Below are 23,095 nucleotides of genomic sequence, written 5' to 3' on the forward strand. Positions count from 1 at the left end.
TTCTTCAGATAAGAGGTAATGAAATTAGTGGTGGTTATTAATCTTGAAGGCACAAACTATAACCAGCAAAGTAAATTGGAAAATGTCCCTAACGCTACTTGGAATACTGGTCCAATTTTCATACCGGCTCCATATAAGAAATGCATTGAGATCAAACGACATAACTAAGCGTCCCCTTGAAAAGATAATGTAATCTCCTCACAGAATGATGCAAAATTCTTCATCTTGCATGAGCATACTCCTTCCGCTTGACAGACGATCAACCAGATTCAGAGGACCAACATAGATAATAGAACACTCAAGAGAAGAAGCAACTTCATAACTCCCATGCTCTTGAAGCACATGCTTCAGGCAAGTTTAAATGGTTCAGCCTTTCTTGCATATTTTTTTCAGGCAAGTTTAAATGGCTCAGCCTTTCTTGCATATTTTTCGGCTAGTCCTGTACACATATGTAATATCAGCATGAAGCACCGAATGCTTACCACACTCGTGGATTGAGGATGGAGACATGCTCCACTCTTTGAAGCATGTGATATGGTAAAGGGCCAAGCAACATCTTCACTGTTTCGCAAATGTTAATAAGCCAACCTTCTGAAAAATTATACTTTGCTACAAACAAGAATACATGAAAAGCTCATTTGCTTCATTTGCCATAACTGAGTCAAACAATCATGAACTTCTGCACGACGCTCTTATTACATTTCCTGAAGATCAATTACTGAATGATTTGAAGATATGAAACCTCGTGTTGTTCCTCGCCTCCTCCTCCGGCAGTGAACTCGCTGACCACACCACCTCCGGATCAGGCCCGACTGCTGCCATCATCCTTGAGGATGAGCCCAAGGTAAACCGAGCACGGTGCTGCGCAAGGCAACCCCTTCATCTCCTGCTCAACCTTGACCCCTCCCGGAGTTACTCTTCTCCCACGGCGCTTGCCTCCACTGGACCAAGCACATCGCCACCGTACCTGGCCATGGAGCCGCGAGACGGCGAGCAGTGGTAGAGCTTGAAGCAGCAGTATTTTGGTGCTTGATTCTTCAGATGACATCGGCTCAGCGCATTCAGTGTCGCCTCCCTTTGAGGCAGGCCGCCAATCTCTTGGAAACATGAGCCAAAGCAAGCTCACCAAGGTACACAGCTATGGTCACCTGCACCCCCGGCACGCCTGCATTTAGTTATTTATAGAAGAAGCTCCTACTTAATACATCAAATCAACTCAAATTACATATTCACTTTGAGCACTTAACAGATTCACGTTATTTTTAGATTTCCTCTTTGCAGTTACAAAGATCCATAGTATCATAAACTTTGAGAAATAGCAAAACTAAGGTAGATACTACATGGTGAAGGAAAAAAGATGTTCCAAATTAGCTCACAGGCTACCAATCAGTGATTTCTCACACAATCTGTAACCTAATTTTGCCATTCACGATCTCCTACAATGCACAAGAGCCAGTAATCTACATGACATTAATTATGGAAAGCAAACACACAAAATGATTTATCAATTACCTAGAAAGCAGGAACCATTAAAATCTACATTAATTTGTTTGCTGCTTTTACCGAATACGCTTGTAGGAAATATACATCTTCCTCGTAAGTCGTAACTTATCGAGACTGGAGTCATTGATTTTTGTCTCTGGCTGCGCCACTTTGAGATATTTTTTAAAAAATGAACATGTCGTCATGTTTTTAAAAGTACATGCATATTTTTCAAGCTGATAGGTCAACCAAACAAAAAGATTCTATATTTTAAGAAACACAACAATGGACATTCAATAGGTGTAACCGCTTTAGCATTAGTAATATTTGGTCAATATCCCTAATTATGGGAACTAAACCTGTAGATATCAGAAGACAATGATGTACTTGGATCTCAGTTTTGACAAAAAACAATATCATCTCTAATTAGTAATTGGCAAAATATTAAGTATGCGGATTTGAGAAGAAAATGACCATAACAAAAAGGATTCAAGAGTGAACAAAGCATGCAAATTGTCATGTTCCAAATCTTGCAGGCAACTGCAGTTGGGAAGTAGTGTTTTTCGGCCATGGAACAAGCAGTGATGCATAATTTTGTTTGCAGCTCCCTGTAGATCGGCAAGGCAAATTGCAGTGTTTTAAAAGAACCGCTACTTTTATGGTTTAGCAAACAGATCCCAAAACCCAAGATCACAAAATTGTGGCTATCCTGGTTAGCATACATATTTGTTTGCCTCACCACAGAGCAACTAAGCAGGGACATGGTGCACCCCTCACAGCAAAAGGAAACTCATACAGAACTTGCAAACTAAAATCATTGGATTGTATATCATAAAATCTGAACAATCAGTATATGACATCTAATAAATGTAAAGTTGTTTCCTGAGCTAAAGTCAAACCTCTTGCCTTCGTTGGAGCTCTATCTTCTGAAAAGAAAAATGAAGAGGAAGGAGCCTGGAGGCAAATATAGACTAAAGCTGGCCCACATGCAATTTACTTTTCTAATAATCTCTAAATCTTGATGGTGAAGGTAGGTCCTTGAGATTGTTCTTATTTACCATGGAAATCAAATTTATAAAGGATGATGGAGACAGAAGACAAGACAAAAGAATATTTACACTGATATGTAATCGAGAAGCTGTCGCATGTGAAAAGGTTAGCCATAAGATGTTGAAATAACATATCTGCCTAAATCATAGACTAATGCATATTTGTATTCCTGAAAAAAGAGGACTAATATTTTCTGACCAAGATAAGCATAACCAAACTATCTGAACTTTTGAAGGAAAAATCCAAAGATCAGAAACAATTACGAATTTTTAGTCACTAAAGTAAAGATACAATAATGAGTTCACCATCTTCGCAATTTATTGGAAATAGGTAACAGAGCACATAAGTGACTTAAAATATTTATCTTTGGAGCGGAATTAGGTATAATACATTTTAGGTCCCAACAATTACTGCTAATAATGTATTGGTTTGCAAATCCTGGTCAATTTTATCACGAACAAAGTTTTTAACTTGTTGTTGCAAAAGAAACAATTAAAATAGGTTCCTGCCAAAACAGAAGCAACCGAAACGTATAAACAAACATCTGAACTTTTGAAGATAGAGCATAGTTTTGAAATAATAGCTCTCGAGCATCAAGAGTGTGAGTCGATATGGCAAAGCAAAGCAATACTGAGGAAATCTGAGAACTAAAATACTGAGTAGAAACGAAGGCAAAAAAGTATGCTGCCACGTAATAACTGGTCTACTGCAGTCTAAGAAAACATGTCACGAATTTCCAGGCTGACCATTAGCATATTAAAAAGAATGTGCCAGGCCCCGACATCAAAGACGCGGCTTCTAACAAGAGAATACTAACCATCAACCAGATAAAGAAAAGTGATACAACCTGCCTTATGCATTGATTCAAGCATGTGAGTCTGGGCTTCTGTCATAATTGACTTTTCACTTTTCTCTTCCATTTTTTCCTGTTTAACACAACCAGAGGCATATCATATGAAACATGTTACTATACTTGGTTGCCTTTTCAAGATAGTGCAGCATAAGAGCAGAAATTATAGTAATATACAATTGCCCTTGGCGATTGTAAGAGGATATTTTATACAACATGGTTAATTTAAATATCTTCGAATGAACAAGAGAGGAAGTCATAAACACAGATGAATGCAACCAAATGAAAGGGGGAGGATTCAAGTTGTAACTATTTTATTACACAGCTCAAACACCAAATGTATCCTTATTGGCACTAAATTATAGTACTTGGGGCCACAAGTCCATAAGACACAACAAAAACAGTTGTGTACATAATAAGAAACCTTTTCTTGGGATTTCCCCCGGTCATTAATCACTGTGTATAGATTATAATCAAGGATTCAACCTTTCCTTTCGAATAACTGACGCAAATACATTGTGCTTTCTGAAGTACACAACTACTATGGAAATGATACAGAGATGTAGACTTAAAACCTTACGAAAAGTGTACACCAGTATACCATGGATGCTTCAGATGTTCAATAATTATTTCAGCAAAAAGCAAAGCCTGCGGTCAAATAGTTACTGCGAAAAAAAGGGTCTCACCTCATGGCAACTGAACATGCAGTGATCCATATATGATGCTGCTGCAAATGCACCATATTTATTCTAAAAGTGGCAAACCTGCAGTGCAACAAAAATAATCAAAATGTTAGCAAACCTGCCATTCAAAGCATCAATAGCCTATATGATGGCAACCTCATCCATATTGGCTGAGGACCCGTTGCGCCCCGGCGCAAGGGCAAATGCGAGACAGTATTGCAGCCATCATTGGCCTTGATCTAAATAGGTGGTATTACCCCTCTTTAGTTTTATTCTTTATTTTAACCCACAACAAGAAATACTTCAATTATCTCCATGATTATGAAGTGTCAATAAACATCTATCACCTGACTTCAAATTAGTAACTTTTGCAATGCTACTATAATACAAATAGATCACCGTTAATATATGAAAGATATGGTTCTTAAATGCCCAAATTACATTACCAGCTTCATACAACAGAAGATACAATTTGGATATTTTGATTTTAAGACGTTAAATAGAAGCATATTGTCTGTTGTGCTACATACACGCATACTACCTGGAGTCTTTGATTTGAAGTTCTTATGTACAATCTAATTAACCTAAGGAGAAGCATACAAAAGAAAACGCGTGGCACCTCAATCGCTTGGTGGATATTGCTAATTGCATATTATAAGGTTGTATGGCCAGAAGCTAGTGGTGGAACATTCTGAAGAATAAGCTAAGTTCCTTTACAAGATGAAAAGCAGCACCATGGCTGTCGCTGGGCTGCACAAAGGCTTTCTGGTTGATCTACAGCTTGCAAACAGCGAATTATGAATACTGGACGAACCGGGGAGTAAGCAAGGCGCAGGGAACCTACAAGCACTGAAATTTGATCAGTCCCATCATGGAGGCTCTCAACGGGAAAACAATATTGCTTTCATAAAAAGGAAACTATCCAATCCATTTCCCAGTAGGATAAAAGAGAAGGCACATGTGCAATATATTCTTCGCAGTGACAAAGTAAATAAGCATCACATAAAAATAGTATTTTGCACATGCTCAAACCTCCATCTCCATGCTTTCTTAATGAAATTAGTAATGATGATGGGAAACATAATAAGGTAGAGCTGTGCAGGCCTTCATGGGAGAAGAAAAATCAAGCAGATGAGTTCATGAAGAGTTTAGGAATATATTCAATAACAGAATTTTGCTACCATTTTCTCTGCACCTGAAGTAAATTTACCAATGCAAGAATAAAATGTATCCAGCTATCTTAAAGCATACAGCTGTGAAAAAGGCCAAACAGAATTCAAGATCAAAGATCTCCATTATTATATTGAAGACTAATTTCAGTAATCTGAGAAATGAATAAAAGAATATTTTTTTATCAGATTTCAGTAGTCCTTTGAGAAAAGAATATACGAAAAAATGATCAAGCAAGAAACTATAATGTACATACAAGAAACAAAAAGGTACCACAAGCTGAATTTCAGGAACATTGCATCAAATGATAGCTTTGCAGTTCGGCAAAATGACATCACAGAGATATTCGTCTCTCATAACCAACATGTAGACATCATTTTGTTCGTCTATTATTAACTAACTATCTGTTCTCAACATTAAGAAGAAACATGAGAATGAGAACACTTTGCATCTGTTCTTATCAGCAATGAAACGGAACCAAATAATAATAAAACTAAGCATGTATTCTTAGCAGTAAAATAAACACATCACGCATGTATTGATTCCTGTCAGGATCTGAAATACTTTGGACATCTCAGAAATTTGGGAAGAAACATAAGGGTATCAAATTAAACACTTACACCTGATAACAAAAGCACCACTGGGTAGAATATGCACCAGGTTTAACATGCCATTAAATGAAAAGGTAGCTGGGTACCTGAATTGCCGAGCTATACACAGATCTTTTTTTTTTCGAAAGAGCTATACACGGATATTGACCAGATTGGATCACCCAACCACACTCACGGTCACATTCTGCTCCCAGGGAAAACCAGAATAAAACACACCTACACTCTAAGTGATACCTTGCCTTCACCCATGCTCACATCTATCTCAGCAATGCTACTCATTTTGAGAGAGTTGTAAAGCTACTCCTATGCATTGCACAAGCCATCGTCAGTTTTATATACTGATAGTGAAAATCTGGGATCGAGCACACCTATTGTTTATCAGACCATATATTCAGTGCAAATGTGCAAATATAAAAAAAGTTTTCTTAAAGCAAAACGACATTGCTCACACTTTATCTCTCCCATCATCTTTGAGACAGAGAATCTCAGTTACACACTATATGCAAAGTGAACCGATGAGCAAAAGCTGGCTGGACATGCTGATCAACAATCTTTTTTTTGTAGCACCCACCTAATCTAGCTTCTTTTGTAAGGACTGCAAACTAATTTTAATAGAAGTACTGAAGCATAAAAGAGAACTACTACTGAAGGTCTAAATTTAACATGTGTAACTAAATGGAACTGCAGAAAAATTGAAAGAAGAAACAGTCAAAGTATACCTTCAATCGAGCTTTTGGTCGAGCTTCCATACCCCCTCATCTACAGCTAGCAAACCAATACTTATCTAAAGGCAAGGAGAGCGAAAGAAACACTGAAATAGAGCACACCAAAAATGGTACAGCAAGAGTGGCATGCCTTGAACCAATCACCATGGATCTACTTGGGAGAGGAACCAACACATGAGATGTGAATAGCAGAACATGGAAGAGATTAAAAGCATACCTCAAGAACAAGCAATGGTCCCTATCTGAGGCTGCAATAGAGCACCATCTTGAGAACTTCCATAAACGTGGCCACCACAACCCTAGGTTTGGCCTCATGTGGGAAAAAGCGGTGTCATGTCCATCTTCAGATATCCGCCTTCAACCTCCGTGTCCCTCAGGCAGATGGTCTGAGGTCACCTCTTTCTTCCTGGTCTCGAGGCTCATCGTATTCTTCCTTTACATATGAAGTTTCTGTTAATAAGAAAAAAAATTAGCACGCATGAAGTATGTTGCACATTCACCGGGAACATTCACCGGGAAAGAGAGACACAACTGGGCAAAAGTAAATACTTGATCCTAACTAAGTTAACCAGAAGGTGAAGCATAATTAACCTGGCAATATAGTCTAGCACAGAATGAAACCTGCCCAGGAAGCAACTCATCAAGAGCATACTACTTCGTCGCCTCCAAAAGAGACCTAGAACATGGTGGTAATGCAAGCTTTGTGGATAATGTGCTTGGCTGCAAGCTTTGCATTTAAACCTGATAAAAAAATCAGGAGAGTGGTGAATTAGAACCACACAAATTCCAAATAAAAAGGTATAGAAATACTATTAATAAATTTGAAAACAAATTGGTCGCATGGCCCCTGCTCTCCCATCGCCTCACACTTCTGCAATAAAACTTAATCCCATGAACAGCTGATGCTCACAAGCATCACCGAACCATCCCTCCCACTCTAATAGTAATACATCGGAAAATACTGAAGCTATTGCATGGCAAGAGCAATACAAATGCAAGATGAAGTTTCTGCAAAATAAAAGAGCACAAACCTGGATAGGTCAGGCTGAATCAGCTCATCATAGGTAACAACCATCTTGATCTTTACAAGGAAAAATATGAAACATTCAAATCACATATCATTTTGGCGTACATATAATACCACAAATTAAGCATCTACACCAAATCTAAGCAAGGAACAGCGTGATATTGGGGTTATTTTCAACAAGCTACCTTGACCTTGCACTCAGATTATCAAGTATTCCTTCAAATAAAATCCTCAAGGGCACACACACACTTTCACCAAATTATGTAGCATCTTAAATAGGAATTCAAAAAGTCCTTATTTGATAATTTAGTCGCAAGTATTGTGAGGTTAAGCACAAATTTGATGCAATACAAACCTATGTAGAGCTTCAGAACCATGATATTGTCCAGCAAGGACCTTCGTCAAAATCTGCACCACAATCAAATTAAATCCAAAAACCAATCACCACACCCACAAGTACACGTCTCTCTGGTAAGGAAATCAGAGGCATGGCTCACCTCAACCAACCGAAGAAGATCTTTAGCCCCAGACTGTTGGGGACGACCTTCTCGCCACGGCGTGCCGCACCAGCACCAGGAACTCCACTGGCTCGCCACCGCGTCCGGCCGTCCGGAGAGCCTCCGCCAGCGCCGGGTTCGGCCGTCCGGCGAGCCAATGCCGCCGCGTCCGCTCGTCTGGTGAGCCTCCACCGCCGCGCTGCCGCGTCCGTCCGTCCGGCGAGCCGCCACCGCCACGTCCAGCCGTCCAGCCGCCGCCTTCCTTTTTTCCTGCGTGCGCGCTCCTGCAGCACCTCCTGTGCCACCCTCCGCGCAGCACCACGCGCATGCGCCGTCAAAGCTCACATGGGGAAGTGATGTGCTCCGGCGAGCGGCGCCATGGCCGGCGTGCTCGTCGCTGCTCCTCCACCACCGTTCCAGCGCCTCCCCTCGCTGCTCCTCCACCTCCGGCTGGTCCGTCTCCGGTCGCGCCTGTCGCCGGAGCGGAGGTCGAGGGGAGGGGCGCGACGGCGACGGCGAGGTGCCGCCCTCCTCTGGCGGTGGCGACGCGGCGGCTGGTGGTGTTGAGGGGCGGGAGAGAGCAGGGGCGCCACCTCCGGCTGGTCCGTCTCCGGCCGCGCCTGTCGCCGGAGCGGAGGTCGAGGGGAGGGGCGCGACGGCGACGGCGAGGTGCCGCCCTCCTCTGGCGGTGGCGACGCGGCGGCTGGTGGAGTCGAGGGGCGGGAGAGAGCAGGGGCGCCACCTCCGGCTGGTCCATCTCCGGCCGCGCCTGTCGCCGGAGCGGAGGTCGAGGGGAGGGGCGCGACGGCGACGGCGACGGCGAGGTGCCGCCCTCCTCTGGCGGTGGCGACGCGGCGGCTGGTGGAGTCGAGGGGCGGGAGAGAGCAGGGGCGACGTCTCTGGAGTTCCCATGGTCATCCGGTCAGCCTGTCCGGCCGCCAACGGCCGCATCTGTCCCGCCGCCGATGGCTGCGTCCGTCCCGCCGCCAGCTGCTCAACCTGTTCCGGCCATCCCTTCCATGTTTCCTCCCGGCGTCTGGTTACCACCACGCCCGCAGCAGTCCATAGCGACCTCCTCCCCACCATGTTGGGTCGCCGGAGTACATCAACCAGGTATGGCCGGTTCATCAGCTCAAGGCCCTTGGTGGAGACCGCCCGCTGAAAGTGGATGTTCAATACAACCTACACTTCCAGCCGAGAATCTTGAGGAGTACGATCCGCAAGCATGGTATGTGCAGTTGGCCTCCATCTTGATTGGTTAATATTTATCTACGTACATGATTTGTTAATTTTGTCTAGCTTACTGAATCTCATGGAAATCCCTACAGACCTGACACAAAATGTTCAGTTCTGGTTTCAAACTACTTTATTTTTAGTTCTAGACATATTCAAGCTGTTCGTATCCGTATGATAACAGTGTCCATATCAGCTAGCTCCACACTAGATATATTTCTTGTTGGTGGAGATATACATGTACGTATCGGCAGATTAACTTTTGGATTTGGATGCATGCTAATTGCAATGGTTGGGTGAGGGTATGCTTGCCATTCGAGTGGTAATACTGTTAGTGCTGGTAACTACAAAAGCACTGTTGTAACTTAAAATCTGTAGCACGTTGGTGCTCTTGGTAATCTCCATGGCTTCTTGTAAAAATTGCATATGGCGTAGTGTCTTACAAATCATATGCAGTAGCAAGTAAAATACTCCCTCCGATCCATATTATTTGCCACTAAAATGGATGTATCCACAATTAAAATGTGTCTATATACATGTATATTAGTGTCAAGTAATATGAATCGGAGGGAGTAAATGATATGATGTTAATGGCACTACAAAATTCTTGAGCAGGGGATTGAATTCTCACCCATCTGGTGGTTTCCTCAGTTTCTTTACGAACACATCAAGCCACACACAAGGTATGGGGAATGGGACTTCATCGCAGCCGATCAATGTTGGCAATGACACCAATGGTGACGGTTGTGCAAGGACTGAAAAACGCTTGACATGGACAAAAGAGGAGGATCTTAGATTGGTAAGCTTATTTTTTGCATGCTGGCTCCATGTATTACATTACTAGCACAACAATAATCCCCTTGTGATAATACTGTAGGTTAGCGCTTGGTTGAATAATTCAAATGGTCCGATTGAGCATATGTGGCAGACTTTCTTTCTCAATATTTACCCCTGTCTCTGTTTCCTTTTTTCCATACAGTGCTTGAAGGTTGTTGATGCAAATGCTTAGCTGCTCCTTTCTACCAAACTTTCCAACTGTGGCTTTGTGCCTTTACCATCATCAAGATCAAACTACTATCTTATTTGCTGGAGACCATATTTAGTATTTTGTTAGGCTAATGCTTTCTTAAAAAGAGTCATGGAATGTTGAATTGTTGATGTCAAGGTGCGGTGTGTCATTAGTCTCTTTCTCATTGTCATCAAAATCAAAATTAATTTCTAGTCAGTATGTTACTATGTAGCATTTGTTTGGTGCTTGCTTATTAATCAGTTTCCCTTTGTATATCTGGATGGCATGTATGGTGTGTATGCATATTGCTTGAATGGCTACATATATATTACCTACAGCGGATCTCAACATACACATGCAGTCATTAAATGCCTAAAGCACCTAAGAGCCAGCCTAATAGCTCTCCCATTGTATGATCTGGCTTTATGATGGGCTGTAGGTGACGTGGCCTGGCTATAGAGCCAGCAACGGGTGGTACTATTGTTCTTGCTAGTATATGGATAGGCTTTTTCTTGACATGACTACATGATCAGTAGATTACATGTTAAAATAATCAACCTGAACCCGAAACCGAGAATTTGCCTTAGAGCAATTTCAATAGTGTAGCCAGCTGCTAGCTATAAGTTAACTGCCATGTCATCAATAGCCAACTTAATCCAACATATACAATAGTGAGCTATAAAAATGTAGTACTTTATTAATGTATGATCCACTTTTCACTCTCACAAAGTGCCTAAAAGCACGTGCTAGAGCTGGCTCGTGTATAAGAGCCCACTCTCCTTCTCTCTCCTCCAACTAAGAAATAGCATACTATTTTAATTCTTATAGCCAGCTGACTAAGACTTATTGTACTTGCTCTTAGAGCAAGTATAATACTGCCTAGTCAGCAGGCTATAACATTTGTCATATCATTAAAATCTTAGGTGGAGGAGAGAGACAAGAGGAAAGAGGAGAGAGCCGGCGCTTCTGCTACCGCCCGGCTGTAGCACAATGACAAGAAAAAGAAGCTCTACAGCAGCCTACCTCCAATCGTATGCATGCATTAAATAATTAAATATGAATTAGAGCCCACTAAACAATCGGTCTAACATCTAGCTAGTATATGGATAGGCTTTTTGTTTACTCTAAGTGACGTGGCAAGGCCATAGAGCCAGCAACGGGCTCTATTATTAGTTTTGCTCTTAGAGACAGCCAACCAACCGGCTATCTGTTCAAAAAAAAAAAAAACCAACCGGCTATAAGTCAAGTGCCATGATATCTACAACTAACTTAGAATTAATATATACACTAATAAGCTATAAACATGTCCTACTTTATCAATATGTGGCCCACATTTCACTTTCACAAGGTGCATAGGAGCACGTGCTAGAGCTGCATAGTAACTTCAACTAGTAACATGCACATGACACTACTTTATGTTACTACAGTACCTTCATAGTGCATAATAACATCAAGTTAATATCATAGATGACTCCATTAATTAGCTTGTAGACTCATTGTGTCTTGAAAAATGTGATGCTACAGTAACTAGCTATGTTACTCTATCCTCCTCTCTCCTCATTAACTCAGTGCCACATAAGTAAGTTACTACTGAAATTACTTGCACTATGAGTAGTCTTAGAGCTCACTTCTCTTCTCTCTCCTCCTCTGTCTCCTCAAACAAAACAATAATATATTATTTTAATTTTTATAGCCAGCTAACTATGATTTATTATACTTGCTCTTAGTCCCCCGTGATCACCGGGACATGCATGGATAAAAACGAGTCGAGATATCTCTCGATCGGCGGCTCTTCTTCTGCATTTTTGGTAATTCAAAATAGCTTGAATGATAGGAGTAGTAGACAAAGGCATAATGTGGCACTGCAAAGCTGAACAAGATGGGTGCGCAAAGAGGAGACAGGAGCAGCAGTTGCATACAGTGCAGACAAAAACAAGAAGTGGATGCTGCTCCTTGTGGTCGTCTCTTTGCTTGCATGCCTGATTTTTCTCGTCTTCTTCTTCCTTCGCTGCTACTTAGTACTAGTAACTGACAAGCAATAATTTGCTGCGCACCGGTGCAATCAGCCGTCCGGCGGACAAAGGTTCTGCGTGTTCCAGGCAGTACAGTGATCTAGTATAAGAGCAACAGTCTACAAAAAAATGAAACAGCTTATAGTTGCAGCTCTACTCATGCTTCTGTGGGACTTCTATATGCACAGAGTAAACTTGATCTAGGAAGTTTTAGGACCCCTAGAGATGGTGAAGCTTCACTATTTTGTGAATAGAAGGAGTACAACATGCAAAGTTTGATACTGCGATAAAAAAAATACAACTAAACACACACACAAACTACCGTACAGTCGGAGACCTTATGTGTATAGCAAAATGAGTAACTATAGCCACAAATTTTGATTTCCTATTGCTATTCTATTAGGATAAACAAATTTGGAATTGACCATTTATTACACAAGAGAGACAAACCAACCTACAATAGAACTGTTGGCCATATGAAACAATGAAACATAACCTACACACAGAACTGCTCATGGGATTATTCTTCAAAACATAACAAACACTGGGTAAAACCTTTGCTACTCCATCCAGAACTTCCACATATTTCTAGAAGTATAAAAAAGGAAAGCAATGCAAACAAAAAACCCCACATACCAACCGTGATAAAAAATGGTACCTTTTCCTAGTGTACTTGCCATTAGAATCAATAACTGGTTTAACAATGTCCAACATCAGAATGATTTAGCATTGTGACTTTTGCCCATCCAAATTAGCTCCTCAAGTAACAGCTTGTTCATCATGAAAGATACCCACAGTACGGTTTGCTATCAAATGGTACAATCTTTTGAGCTTATCTTTATGCACAATAAATAAGAACATTCAACGTTGGAAGGTTATAACACCAATCAAACAATGGGGATGCTCTGCCGCCTAGCATAGTTGTCCTCTCAAAATGTCCTGGCTATGAAAATCCAATGGTTACCTTGGGAATCAGGATTAGCACATGCAAGTTTACACATCGGTTATGCGCTTATAACTATTACTCGCGTAGAGCAGCATCAATTAGCCTCACCAGGTCCTCAGGTCCATGAATTTCAAGCATCAAGAAAGAAATGTCATCAACAACATTACAATCGGATTTCAAGCAGGCCACTGACAAACAGCCTTTCTGATTTAAATCCCTCATTTGGTCAAAACTTCTTTGCCCCCTGCCAATGTATGCATATGCCTCGGACAGTGACATCCATAGCCTTCTGAAACTATCATCTTTTAATATTTTTGTAACATCTGACATAGCACTCCGGTTTTCTTCCGAGATGATACAAAGATTCTTGGTACTGAAAGCCTCTTTAGATATCATCTTAGATGCAACATCCCGAATTTGCATAAGGTTATACACAAATGGGTGAGCGGTTTCTGTTGAATTGAATTTAGCATCCTCAGGCTCTCGAATATGGTATAGCTCAATTACATTGGCTAAAACAAACCGTGTTATAAAAATGAAGAAATCATAGAAGTTCATGCCTGAAAAAAGAGTCCAACATGATGTTATCAGAGAAGGTAAACATAACATTTGATTGTTCATGTGATTAATCCACCCACTAGAACATTACCTGTATTTGCTGCCAAGTTGCGTTGACAAAGCCCCTCAAAATCATCACATATATCACGGATGTCTTCAATATACTCTTTTGCAACTTTGTAGTCTTCGTGAAGCAAGTTCCACTGTAAATTAGTACGATTTTAGGAAGAATTTGATGATAATTCCTGAACAAGTTGATATATACACGTGTACTCACCACCCAATGAAGGTTGTAGGCATTGAACCAATTATGGTTGATAGATATAGTATCCTCCTGAAGTAGTATGAGTCAAAAAAAAAAGCAATAAAATGTTGAGTAGAGATGGTTTAAGAATAGTATGAGCCACTGCATTGATATAAGAAAGGTAATTTAGGGAAAAGCTACACCAATATTAACTGATATGTGTTTATTACATGAGGTCAAGAAATTAATTATTTTATTAAATATAGAAGCTTTATTGCCCACGACCTCTGCATCAAGATGCATACAGCCCAAAATACAATCAATTAGTTAATGAACGAAAATGGTTGTTCATTGCTGTCAATGAGCATTTGTTTCACCATTTTCAATGTCACAGGGAACAGATTCATATCATTCAAGAATATCAGCTTTAGTGGTCTACACAGATTCAGCTATACAATGCTTCAGCTCAGTAACCGTCTAACTGACAAGGCTCCAAGTTATAATGAGAAATAACTGCGTCGGCTCCAGCTATGCAGGGAGTATTGGTAGAAACGACGTCTAAATAGGAGAATGGGAAATAATGTGATGGTATATATCAAGACAGATTGCATACATCATGGAGAGGTGGATGAGTAAAAGGGTGTGAGTAAACGTAAAATAAAGAATAACTAGTCAAAGGTGTCAGCTGCTAATGTTTAACCTTAGCAACCCCGATCTGATCCAGTGATTAGGATTTTGACTTCTCCCTCTCACATGCTTAAGGTTGTTCCCATTTGCCATACAGATATGATCCAATAAAAATATATATCCACTTGAGTAACATAGTCATCGAACCTTACAGATCAATAACAAAATAACATGTACTGAAGATGGAAGTACTTACCAGATTATGGACTTGGTGGTACCACCCACTGGGCACAAAAATTATTTCATTCTGCTCTTGGATGCACTCTATCCATTCAGCCTACAGAAGAATCTTTTAAAATTGAGTACCATGTTGTGATTATTAGCGAGGGAGGAAGGGAAGGCGGGTGTACCTTATTGAAGTCAGGAAACTGCTTTTCAGAAACATCATCATTTATGTCATAAACCGGTGATCGTAGGTTCCTACAAATCAAAATTACAACAAGAATAAATATACAGCCGATTAACAAAATGTGATCAAATGCCAAGCCAACCTCAATCGGCATGTCAATTACCAAGGAATCTTACTAACAAACTACACCAACACAAATACCAAAGATCAATTCATTCTTAGAACAGGTTAGGCGACAGGTGTCATGTAATCCTGGTACCAACTATAAATTGCTGAGAGGAGGAAGGTGGCTGCTATTTCTCTTCACTTTGGTTGCAAGCTTATAGAATTGCCGTTCACCAACCTTGGAATTCCTTTGACCATGCACAGGCCTGCTAGCAACCAGGTGTAGAAGGTGTAAATGAGCCGAGCTCGAGCGAATACATATCAGCTCGGCTCGAGCTCGATTTGAAACACGAGCTATATTTTTAGTTCGAGCTCAAGGACAAGCTCGAGTTCGACTCGTCAAAGGCTCAACAAGCTCATCAGTCATCAGGATCGTTTATTGTTGTTTTAAATTAACATTGACCAGCGTGTTTGATGGTTAGGCAAATGCTAGGCACACTGCTATTAACGATTCCGCACAGAGCTGTATTTATAGCTGGAACGCCATCCTTATTCTACACGTCGCCGAACGAGGTGGTACTAAAAACTTTCGTATTTGCTACAGCGTGCAAGGCACCGAATTAACTATAAACACTGGGCTATACAAGGTTGCCAAAGCCCAAAATATTCTATTGTCCCAAGAGGATATGCATGTTATAATTTTCCTGTGGAAAAAGGATGGGCTCGTGAGCTACCAGATGGAAGTGAAACGATGGGAGTACTTGAAGTTCATTGGGCTGACATAAACAACTATTGGTTATTTACACGATCCGAACGTTCAAGCTCGAGCGTGAAGCTCGCAAACCTGATGACAGGTTTGAGTTTGGCTTGTTTAAATTTCGAGCCGAGCTTGATTCGGGCAAATAACAAATCGAGTTCGAATGGTTTGTCGAGCTCAAACTTTTTTGACAGCCCTAGCCCCTTGTCAATAGGGTCGCTAACAGGCTTCCTACCTGGAAAGCTCATGAAGAAAGCTGATAGGTTGACCTTGCTTAATTCTGTTCTGACTGCCATTCTGGTGCACCAGCTGCTCGTGAGCACACCTCCGAAGTTCAATAAGGTGGTGGACAAGATCCGCAGAGGCTTCCACTGGGAGGCGTGCACTTCAGCCAATGGAGTGCATGACCTTGGTGGTCCTAGGTAGAGTGAATTGGAGCCAGGTGTGTCGTCCGCTGAACCTTGGTGGTCTTGGGGTGTATGAGCATGATGCTGCGATTGAGATAGCTTTGGCTCATACGTACTGACCCCAAACGGCCTTGGCACTGTCTTGACATTTTCAGTGCCGCAGGCAGTGAGCTGTTGTTCGCCTCCACTTCAATGAAAACGGGGAGCGTCGCCACCACAATTTTCTGCGAAGACCTGGGCCCCACAGAAGGTGAAGTTACTTTTGTGGCTCGCCGTATTAGAACGTTGTTGGACTGCCGAGATACTTGCTCATTGTGGCCTGCTTCACAAACCGGCATGTCTTCTTTGTGATCAAAGACAAGAGATGATGATGCAACACTTGCTTGTCAACTGCCCCTTCTCGCAACAGGTCTGGTTTGAGTTTCTTACCCGAGATCAGGCTACTTGCTAGCCACCTCCGCCAGGTGTGAAGCTTGACGATTGGTGGCACACTTCTCAGCGCAGAACGCCTAAACTGCTTCGCAAAGGGTTGGTACACCATGACCTTACTTGCCTCCTGGATGATTTGGAAACAGTACAAGGAATGCACTTTCAATCACTCCAGCCCCTGCATTCCTTAGCTGCTGGCCAGCATCAAGGAGTCAAAATTCTGGGCACAAGCTGGAGCTCTAGGCCTTAGGGTGCTCTGACGTGGTCCTGGGACGTGCGTGCCTTAGGCTGGTGCCAACGCGGGCTGGAGCAGGGGCGGTATCGCCGGCGTCGGGGCGAGAGGCGGGCGATAGGGCGGCGAGACGAGAGCGCGGGGCGGTGGCTGGGGCGCCCGGCGGTAGCGCCCGCTGCCGCCCGGCTACCGCCCGCGCTGGCGGCGACAGTGAGGCGATAGCGGGGGCGAGAGCGGGGCGGCGCGGTGGCGGGGCGGGCGATAGGCCAGGCGATAGCGGGCGCTAGGCGGGCGGGAGCGGGGCGGTAGGCGGGCGAGAGGGGGCGTTAGGCGGGCGAGAGAGGGGCGGTAGTAGCTGAGGTGGCGCGATCTGATTCGTCCACCTCAGCTAGCCGTTGGGGTAGCCGTTGGTACTTCAAAAAACCCTAAAATTTCATCCCCCCTATAAATACCCCCATATGGTTTCACTCATCACTCCACACCCATTTCAACTCCTCCACTCTCCATTTCCACTCCTCAACGCCATGTCTTCGTCCAGCAGTTCGAGCGACGGAATAGAGGGTGATCTGATCGATGCATTCCAGGCGGAGTACGAGGAGGAGATGCTGAACGAGGAGGAGGAGCCAAGGCGGCCGCGACGCCGCCGAGAGTTCATTAGACGTGATCGTCTGGGTGCAAGCGATCGGCTCCACGAGGACTACTTCGCCGACGACTGCAACTATCCTCCGAGCTTCTTTCGGCGAAGGTATCGGATGAGGCGATCCCTTTTTCTGCGCATTGTGGATAGATTGGGTGAATACTCTCCGTATTTCACCCAAAGAGTTGATGCTCTCAACCATCCTGGTCATTCTCCCATACAAAAGTGTACTCGCGGCTTTGCGTCCGTTAGCTTATGGAGCCTCTGCAGATACAATAGATGAGTGGCTTAAGTTAGCTAGACAAACTACATCGATTGTCTAGATAGATTCCGTGAAGGCATCATTGCCTCGTTACGGGGAGACGTTTTGCCGTCGACCAACCGTCGAGGATACTCGGCGTCCGTTAGCGAAAGCCGAGGAGCGTGGCTTTCCGGGGATGTTAGGGAGCATCGATTGCATGCATTGGCAAGTGGAGGAACTGCCCGGTGGCTTTTGTCGGTCAATTCACAAGGGGAGACATCAAACACCCTACCATAATCTTAGAAGCCGTTGCGTCGTATGATCGCTGGGTCTGGCATGCCTTTTTTGGAGTGGCCGGGTCCAACAACGACCTCAATGTACTCAACCAGTCGCCGTTGTTCACGGATGTGCTTAGGGGAGAAGCACCCGTAGTGAACTTCACGGTGAATGGACACGAGTACAACTATGGTTACTACCTTGCCGACGGCATCTACCCCTCCCGGCCGGTGTTCATGAAAGGTGTTACTCTTCCACAAAGTGAAAAGCAGCCGAATGTTCACCGCTGCTCAAGCAGCTTGGCGCAAAGATGTTGAGTGTGCCTTTGGAGGCTCGAAGGCTAGGTTCAACATTCTTGCCGTTCCGGGACGCTCCTACTCGAGGCGTACTCTTGGGTTGATCATGCGTGCATGTGTCATTCTGCACAACATGATCATCGACGATGAGCGTGGTACAAATTTGGAGCACACCTATGAGACCGTTGAGTCCAATGTCGGCCCTGCAATACACCACCATGCACCACCAAGCCTAGCAGCCAGGATTCAGATGGACAACGAAATGAGGGACTCACCGGTGTATACACAGCTCCAGCAAGATTTGATTGAGCATGTGTGGGCTCATAATGCCTAGATTATGTAATTTTTTCAAATTTTTATGTAACTTTTTTAAATTTTTATGTAATTTCTTTTTATGATGTAATCGGTAACAATTTTAGTTCAATAAAATAATTTCCTTGCATTATTATTAATGTTGTAATCTGAAAAAGAAAAGCTAATGTCGAGGAGAGAGAAAAGCTGATGTGGAGGAGAGAGAAGTGAGAGCTCTCACTATAGCCCATGCATTGGCAAGGTGGGGTGAGAGTGGGGTGAGAGTAAGGAAAAAGCTGACGTGGCGAGGCTATAGCGGGGCGGTGCATTGGCACCAGCCTTAGGGCCTGCTTTTGGGAGTTCTGTGTGCGTTCTATTCTGCCTCCATGTGGCTTGTATTTTGCCTCTTTTACCTTTTCAATAAAATGAAACACAAGGCTTTTGTGTTTTCCCGAAAAAGAAGTCACTTAGGTTATACGCTTTAGAACTTAACATCTATATGACCTAACTGAGGCTATTATACTCCAACTGGAAGTTTTGACTATTAACTTACTAAGTGAATGCAGTTTTAAACAACCCACATCATTTGCAATAAACTACCCTTGTTTAGCCTAACTTAAGCTTGTGTTGGCAAAAGGCACAGATATATGACAAACTATAAGAGGAAGCATAAGTTGCATAAATAAACAAATATATGTTATGACCGGTATTAGTTACGTGAGGAGGGGGCCCAACCGTGGGCCCAACTAGGGGCTTAGCCCATTATCAGTTTAGGGTTTTAGCTCTTGATATACTGGTTGTAAACGAGGCAAACATCAAGCAATAATAATATTCATTATTGCCGACTCCCCGAGGAGTCGGTCTCCTAACCCTAGCCGCCGCCCCTCCTCTTCCGCCCGCGCACGACGGCGCCCTGCCGCCGGCGTCCGCCTCGTCCGCACGCCACCCCCTCCTTCCCCTACAAAGTACGCCCTAGGGCCGGTAGAGCTGTTGGTTCTACCAATTTGGTATCAGCTAGCTCGGCTGCGATCATGTCTTCTCCGCCGCCCACCACCACGTCGTCCGCGCCCCCGCCCCCTCGGTTGTCGCCACCACGGCGGGCTCTCCGGTGGTCGCCACGTCGGCGGGCTCCGCCGCGCCGGCTCCCGTCCTCTACACGCCCGAGCAGATGAGCGGGGTCATCAATGACCTCGTCACCGCGGTCCAAGGCATCCGCCTCTTCTTGATCGGCTCCCAGGGGCCCCCGACGCCGCCACAGCCGGCCGCCTTCTCCGTGCCGGCGCCCGCGCCATGGGCTCTGCCCTTCACGGGCGTTCCGCTGCCGCCTCCACCGGCGTCGGCCCAGCCCTGGACGCAGTGGCCGCCGTCCGCCCCCGCCAGCCCGACTGCCGCCGCCACGGGGGGCGTTCCCATCCACCAGATTCGTTTCCCCCCGTCGCCGTCTCCGCTGCCGGCGTGGCTCGTAGCGTCGTCGACCCAGCCGGTCTACACCAACGCCGGCGAGCCGCCGGTTCCCTCCCTCCCGGGCGCCGCCCCCGGGGGGTATGCACGCCCCCATGAGGCGCGTCCCGACGCGCACGGCCCCGGCGGGGTTACACAGCCACCGCCAGGCTACACCAAGGTCGACTTCGCCACCTACGATGGGTCGGAGGACCCCCTGAACTGGCTTAGCCAGTGCGAGCAGTTCTTTCGCGGGCAGCGCACCCTGGCGTCGGATCGCACCTGGCTTGCCTCCTATCACCTCCGGGGCGCCGCCCAAACGTGGTACTACTCTCTCGAGCAAGACGAGGGCGGCATGCCTCCTTGGGACCGCTTTCGGGAGCTATGCCTCCTTCGCTTCGGGCCGCCGATCCGAGGGAGCTGCCTCGCGGAGCTGGGGCGCCTCCCCTTCACGTCCACGGTGCAGGACTTCGCCGATCGCTTTCAGGCACTCGCCTGCCACGCCCCGGGTGTCACGGGGCAACAACGCGCGAAGCTCTTCGTCGGCGGGCTCCCGGATCACATACGGGTGGACGTGGAACTCCGTGCCCCCACGACCCGCGGACGCCGATGCACTACGCTCGGGCGTACGAGCGCCGGGCCCAGGCGCTGCAGCCGCCTCCCCCGAGTCGCGGGCCCCGGCCACCCGCCCGCCCCCCGCCGGCCGCAGCGCCGACCGCGCGGCCAACACCGCCCGCTCCAGCAGCGACGCAGCGTACCTTCCGGCGCCTCACCCCGGCGGAGCAGTTGGAGCGTCGTCGCCTCGGCCTGTGCTTCAACTGCGACGAGCCCTACGCGCCAGGTCACGTCTGCCCGCGCCTCTTCTACTTGGAGACGGTAGACGACGGCGACGCGGACACGGGCGTCGACACAGCGACGGAGACCGCCCTCGACGCCGCGCCGGCCACGGCGTGCGTGGTCTCGCTCCATTCGTTGGCGGGCATCCGCAACGAGCAGATGATGCTCCTGTCGGTGACGATACACGGCGAGCAGCTGGTGGCCCTCCTCGACACCGGCTCCACACATAACATCCTGTCGGAGGCGACCATGCGTCGCTTGGGCCTCCAGCCGAAGGGCGGCGATCATCTCCGCATCACCGTGGCCAACGGCGACCGCCTTCGCTGCCACGGCGTGGCGCAGCACGTGCCGCTCTCCATCGGCGACGAGCACTTCACCATCGCGTGCACCGGCATCGACTTGGGCTGTTTCGACTTCATCCTTGGCGTGGACTTCTTGCGGCCCCTCAGGCCCATACTGTGGGACTTCGCCGCCTTGACGATGACCTTCTGGCGCCAGGGCCGCCACGTCTGTTGAACGGGCATTAGGGGCACCGCCCCAGCATCGCAGCTCCAGCTCACCACGGCCGACATCGACTCCGAGCACCCTCTGTTGGCCCACCTCCTGCAGCAGCACGGCGACCTTTTCGACGAGCCGCAAGGCCTCCCGCCTACCCGGATGTACGATCACCGTATCCACCTCGCCCCGGACACGGCGCCGGTGGCCGTGCGGCCTTACCGCTACCCTCAGCTGCAGAAGGACTAGCTCGAGCGACAGTGCGCCCTCATGCTCGCCCCGGGCGTCATCCGGATCTCTACGTCGCCGTTCTCGGCGTCGGTGCTGCTCGTCCGCAAGACGGATGGCACATGGCGCTTCTGCATCGACTACCGCGCCCTCAACGCGCTCACGTTGAAGGACAAGTTCCCCATTTCGGTGGTCGACGAGCTCTTCGACGAGCTCCATGGGGCGCGCTTCTTCACCAAGCTCGACTTACGGTCGGGCTACCACCAGGTGCGCATGCACCCGGACGACATCGCCAAGACGGCGTTCCGGACCCATCATGGCCACTTCGAGTTCGTGGTGATGCCCTTCGGCCTCACCAACGCGCCAGCAACATTCTAGACCCTGATGAACGATGTACTCCGCCCCTATTTACGTCGGTTTGTGCTCGTTTTCTTTGACGATATTTTGATCTACAGCGCCTCGTGGGCGGAGCACCTACAGCACGTCGCCATCGTCTTCAACGAGCTTCGAGCGCATCATCTTCACCTTAAGCGCTCGAAGTGCTCGTTCGGGACGACATCGGTCGCCTACCTCGGCCACGCCATCTCCGCCGAGGGGGTGGCCATGGACGCCGACAAGGTGGCGGCCGTTGCCGCGTGGCCGCCTCCTCGTTCGTCGCGTGCTCTCCGCGGCTTCCTGGGTCTCGCCGGGTACTACCGGAAATTCATCCGGGACTTCGGCATCATCGCGACACCTCTCACGCGGCTTCTGCGCCGCGACGCCTTGGCCTGGGATGACGAGGCCACCGTCGCGTTCGAGGCCCTGAAGGGGGCCCTCACGACGGGCCCCGTTCTCCAGATGCCGGATTTCGCGCGGCCGTTCATCGTCGACTGCGACGCCTCCGGAGTGGGGTTCGGTGCCGTGCTTCACGAGGGCGATGGCCCGCTTGCCTACTTCAGCAGGCCTTTCGCCGCACGCCATCTCAAGCTTGCGGCGTACGAGCAGGAGCTCATTGGCTTGGTGCAGGCCGTGCGCCATTGGCGTCCCTACCTTTGGGGGCGCTCGTTCCAGATTCGCACGGACAACTACAGCCTGAAGTACTTGTTGGATCAGAGGCTCTCGACCGTTCCGCAGCATCAGTGGATCAACAAGCTGTTCGGCTTTGATTTCACCGTGGAGTACCGACCGGGGCGCCTCAACACCGTCGCCGACGCTCTCTCTCGCCGCGACGCTGCCGATGAGGACGGCGCACCCGAGGGGATGGCGTTGTGCATTCGTTCGGGCCCCACCTTCGCCCTCTTCGACACCATCC

The 23,095-nt window shown here is 46.6% G+C and overlaps 2 protein-coding genes and 1 long non-coding RNA gene across 8 annotated transcripts in view; 1 reads left to right on the plus strand and 2 right to left on the minus strand.

Annotated features, from left to right (window-relative positions):
• Positions 1 to 562: 562 nt before the first annotated feature.
• On the minus strand, positions 563 to 8,212 carry LOC124660162. Of its 6 annotated transcripts, XR_006989806.1 has the most exons (6): positions 8,096 to 8,212; positions 7,954 to 8,006; positions 7,603 to 7,652; positions 7,163 to 7,312; positions 4,069 to 7,021; positions 563 to 3,458 (listed from the first exon to the last, which is right to left on the minus strand). It is a non-coding gene; the product is annotated as an uncharacterized LOC124660162 (long non-coding RNA). The 6 variants fall into 6 exon arrangements; XR_006989807.1 differs by lacking the exon at positions 7,603 to 7,652; XR_006989804.1 differs by having other exon boundaries at positions 7,603 to 8,006.
• Positions 8,213 to 9,022: 810 nt separating this feature from the next.
• Positions 9,023 to 10,614, plus strand: LOC124660161. The gene is made up of 3 exons (XM_047197957.1): positions 9,023 to 9,323; positions 9,944 to 10,127; positions 10,308 to 10,614. Exons 1-3 carry the CDS (start codon positions 9,061 to 9,063, stop codon positions 10,335 to 10,337), a joined length of 477 nt encoding a protein of 158 aa, XP_047053913.1. The 5' UTR covers positions 9,023 to 9,060; the 3' UTR covers positions 10,338 to 10,614.
• Positions 10,615 to 12,063: 1,449 nt separating this feature from the next.
• LOC124663644 (2-oxoglutarate and iron-dependent oxygenase JMJD4) overlaps positions 12,064 to 23,095 on the minus strand; it is a 17,238-nt gene continuing 6,206 nt past the window's right edge. The window contains exons 6-11 of the mRNA XM_047201316.1: positions 15,135 to 15,204; positions 14,981 to 15,061; positions 14,131 to 14,187; positions 13,945 to 14,056; positions 13,008 to 13,855; positions 12,064 to 12,468 (exon numbers count right to left, since the gene is read on the minus strand). Of these exons, the coding sequence (XP_047057272.1) occupies positions 13,371 to 13,855; positions 13,945 to 14,056; positions 14,131 to 14,187; positions 14,981 to 15,061; positions 15,135 to 15,204 (805 nt within the window). The 3' untranslated portion in view covers positions 12,064 to 12,468; positions 13,008 to 13,370. The remainder of the gene's footprint in view (positions 12,469 to 13,007; positions 13,856 to 13,944; positions 14,057 to 14,130; positions 14,188 to 14,980; positions 15,062 to 15,134; positions 15,205 to 23,095) is intronic.

This window comes from Lolium rigidum, chromosome 6, assembly GCF_022539505.1.
Source record: "Lolium rigidum isolate FL_2022 chromosome 6, APGP_CSIRO_Lrig_0.1, whole genome shotgun sequence".
Taxonomy (NCBI): domain Eukaryota; kingdom Viridiplantae; phylum Streptophyta; class Magnoliopsida; order Poales; family Poaceae; genus Lolium; species Lolium rigidum.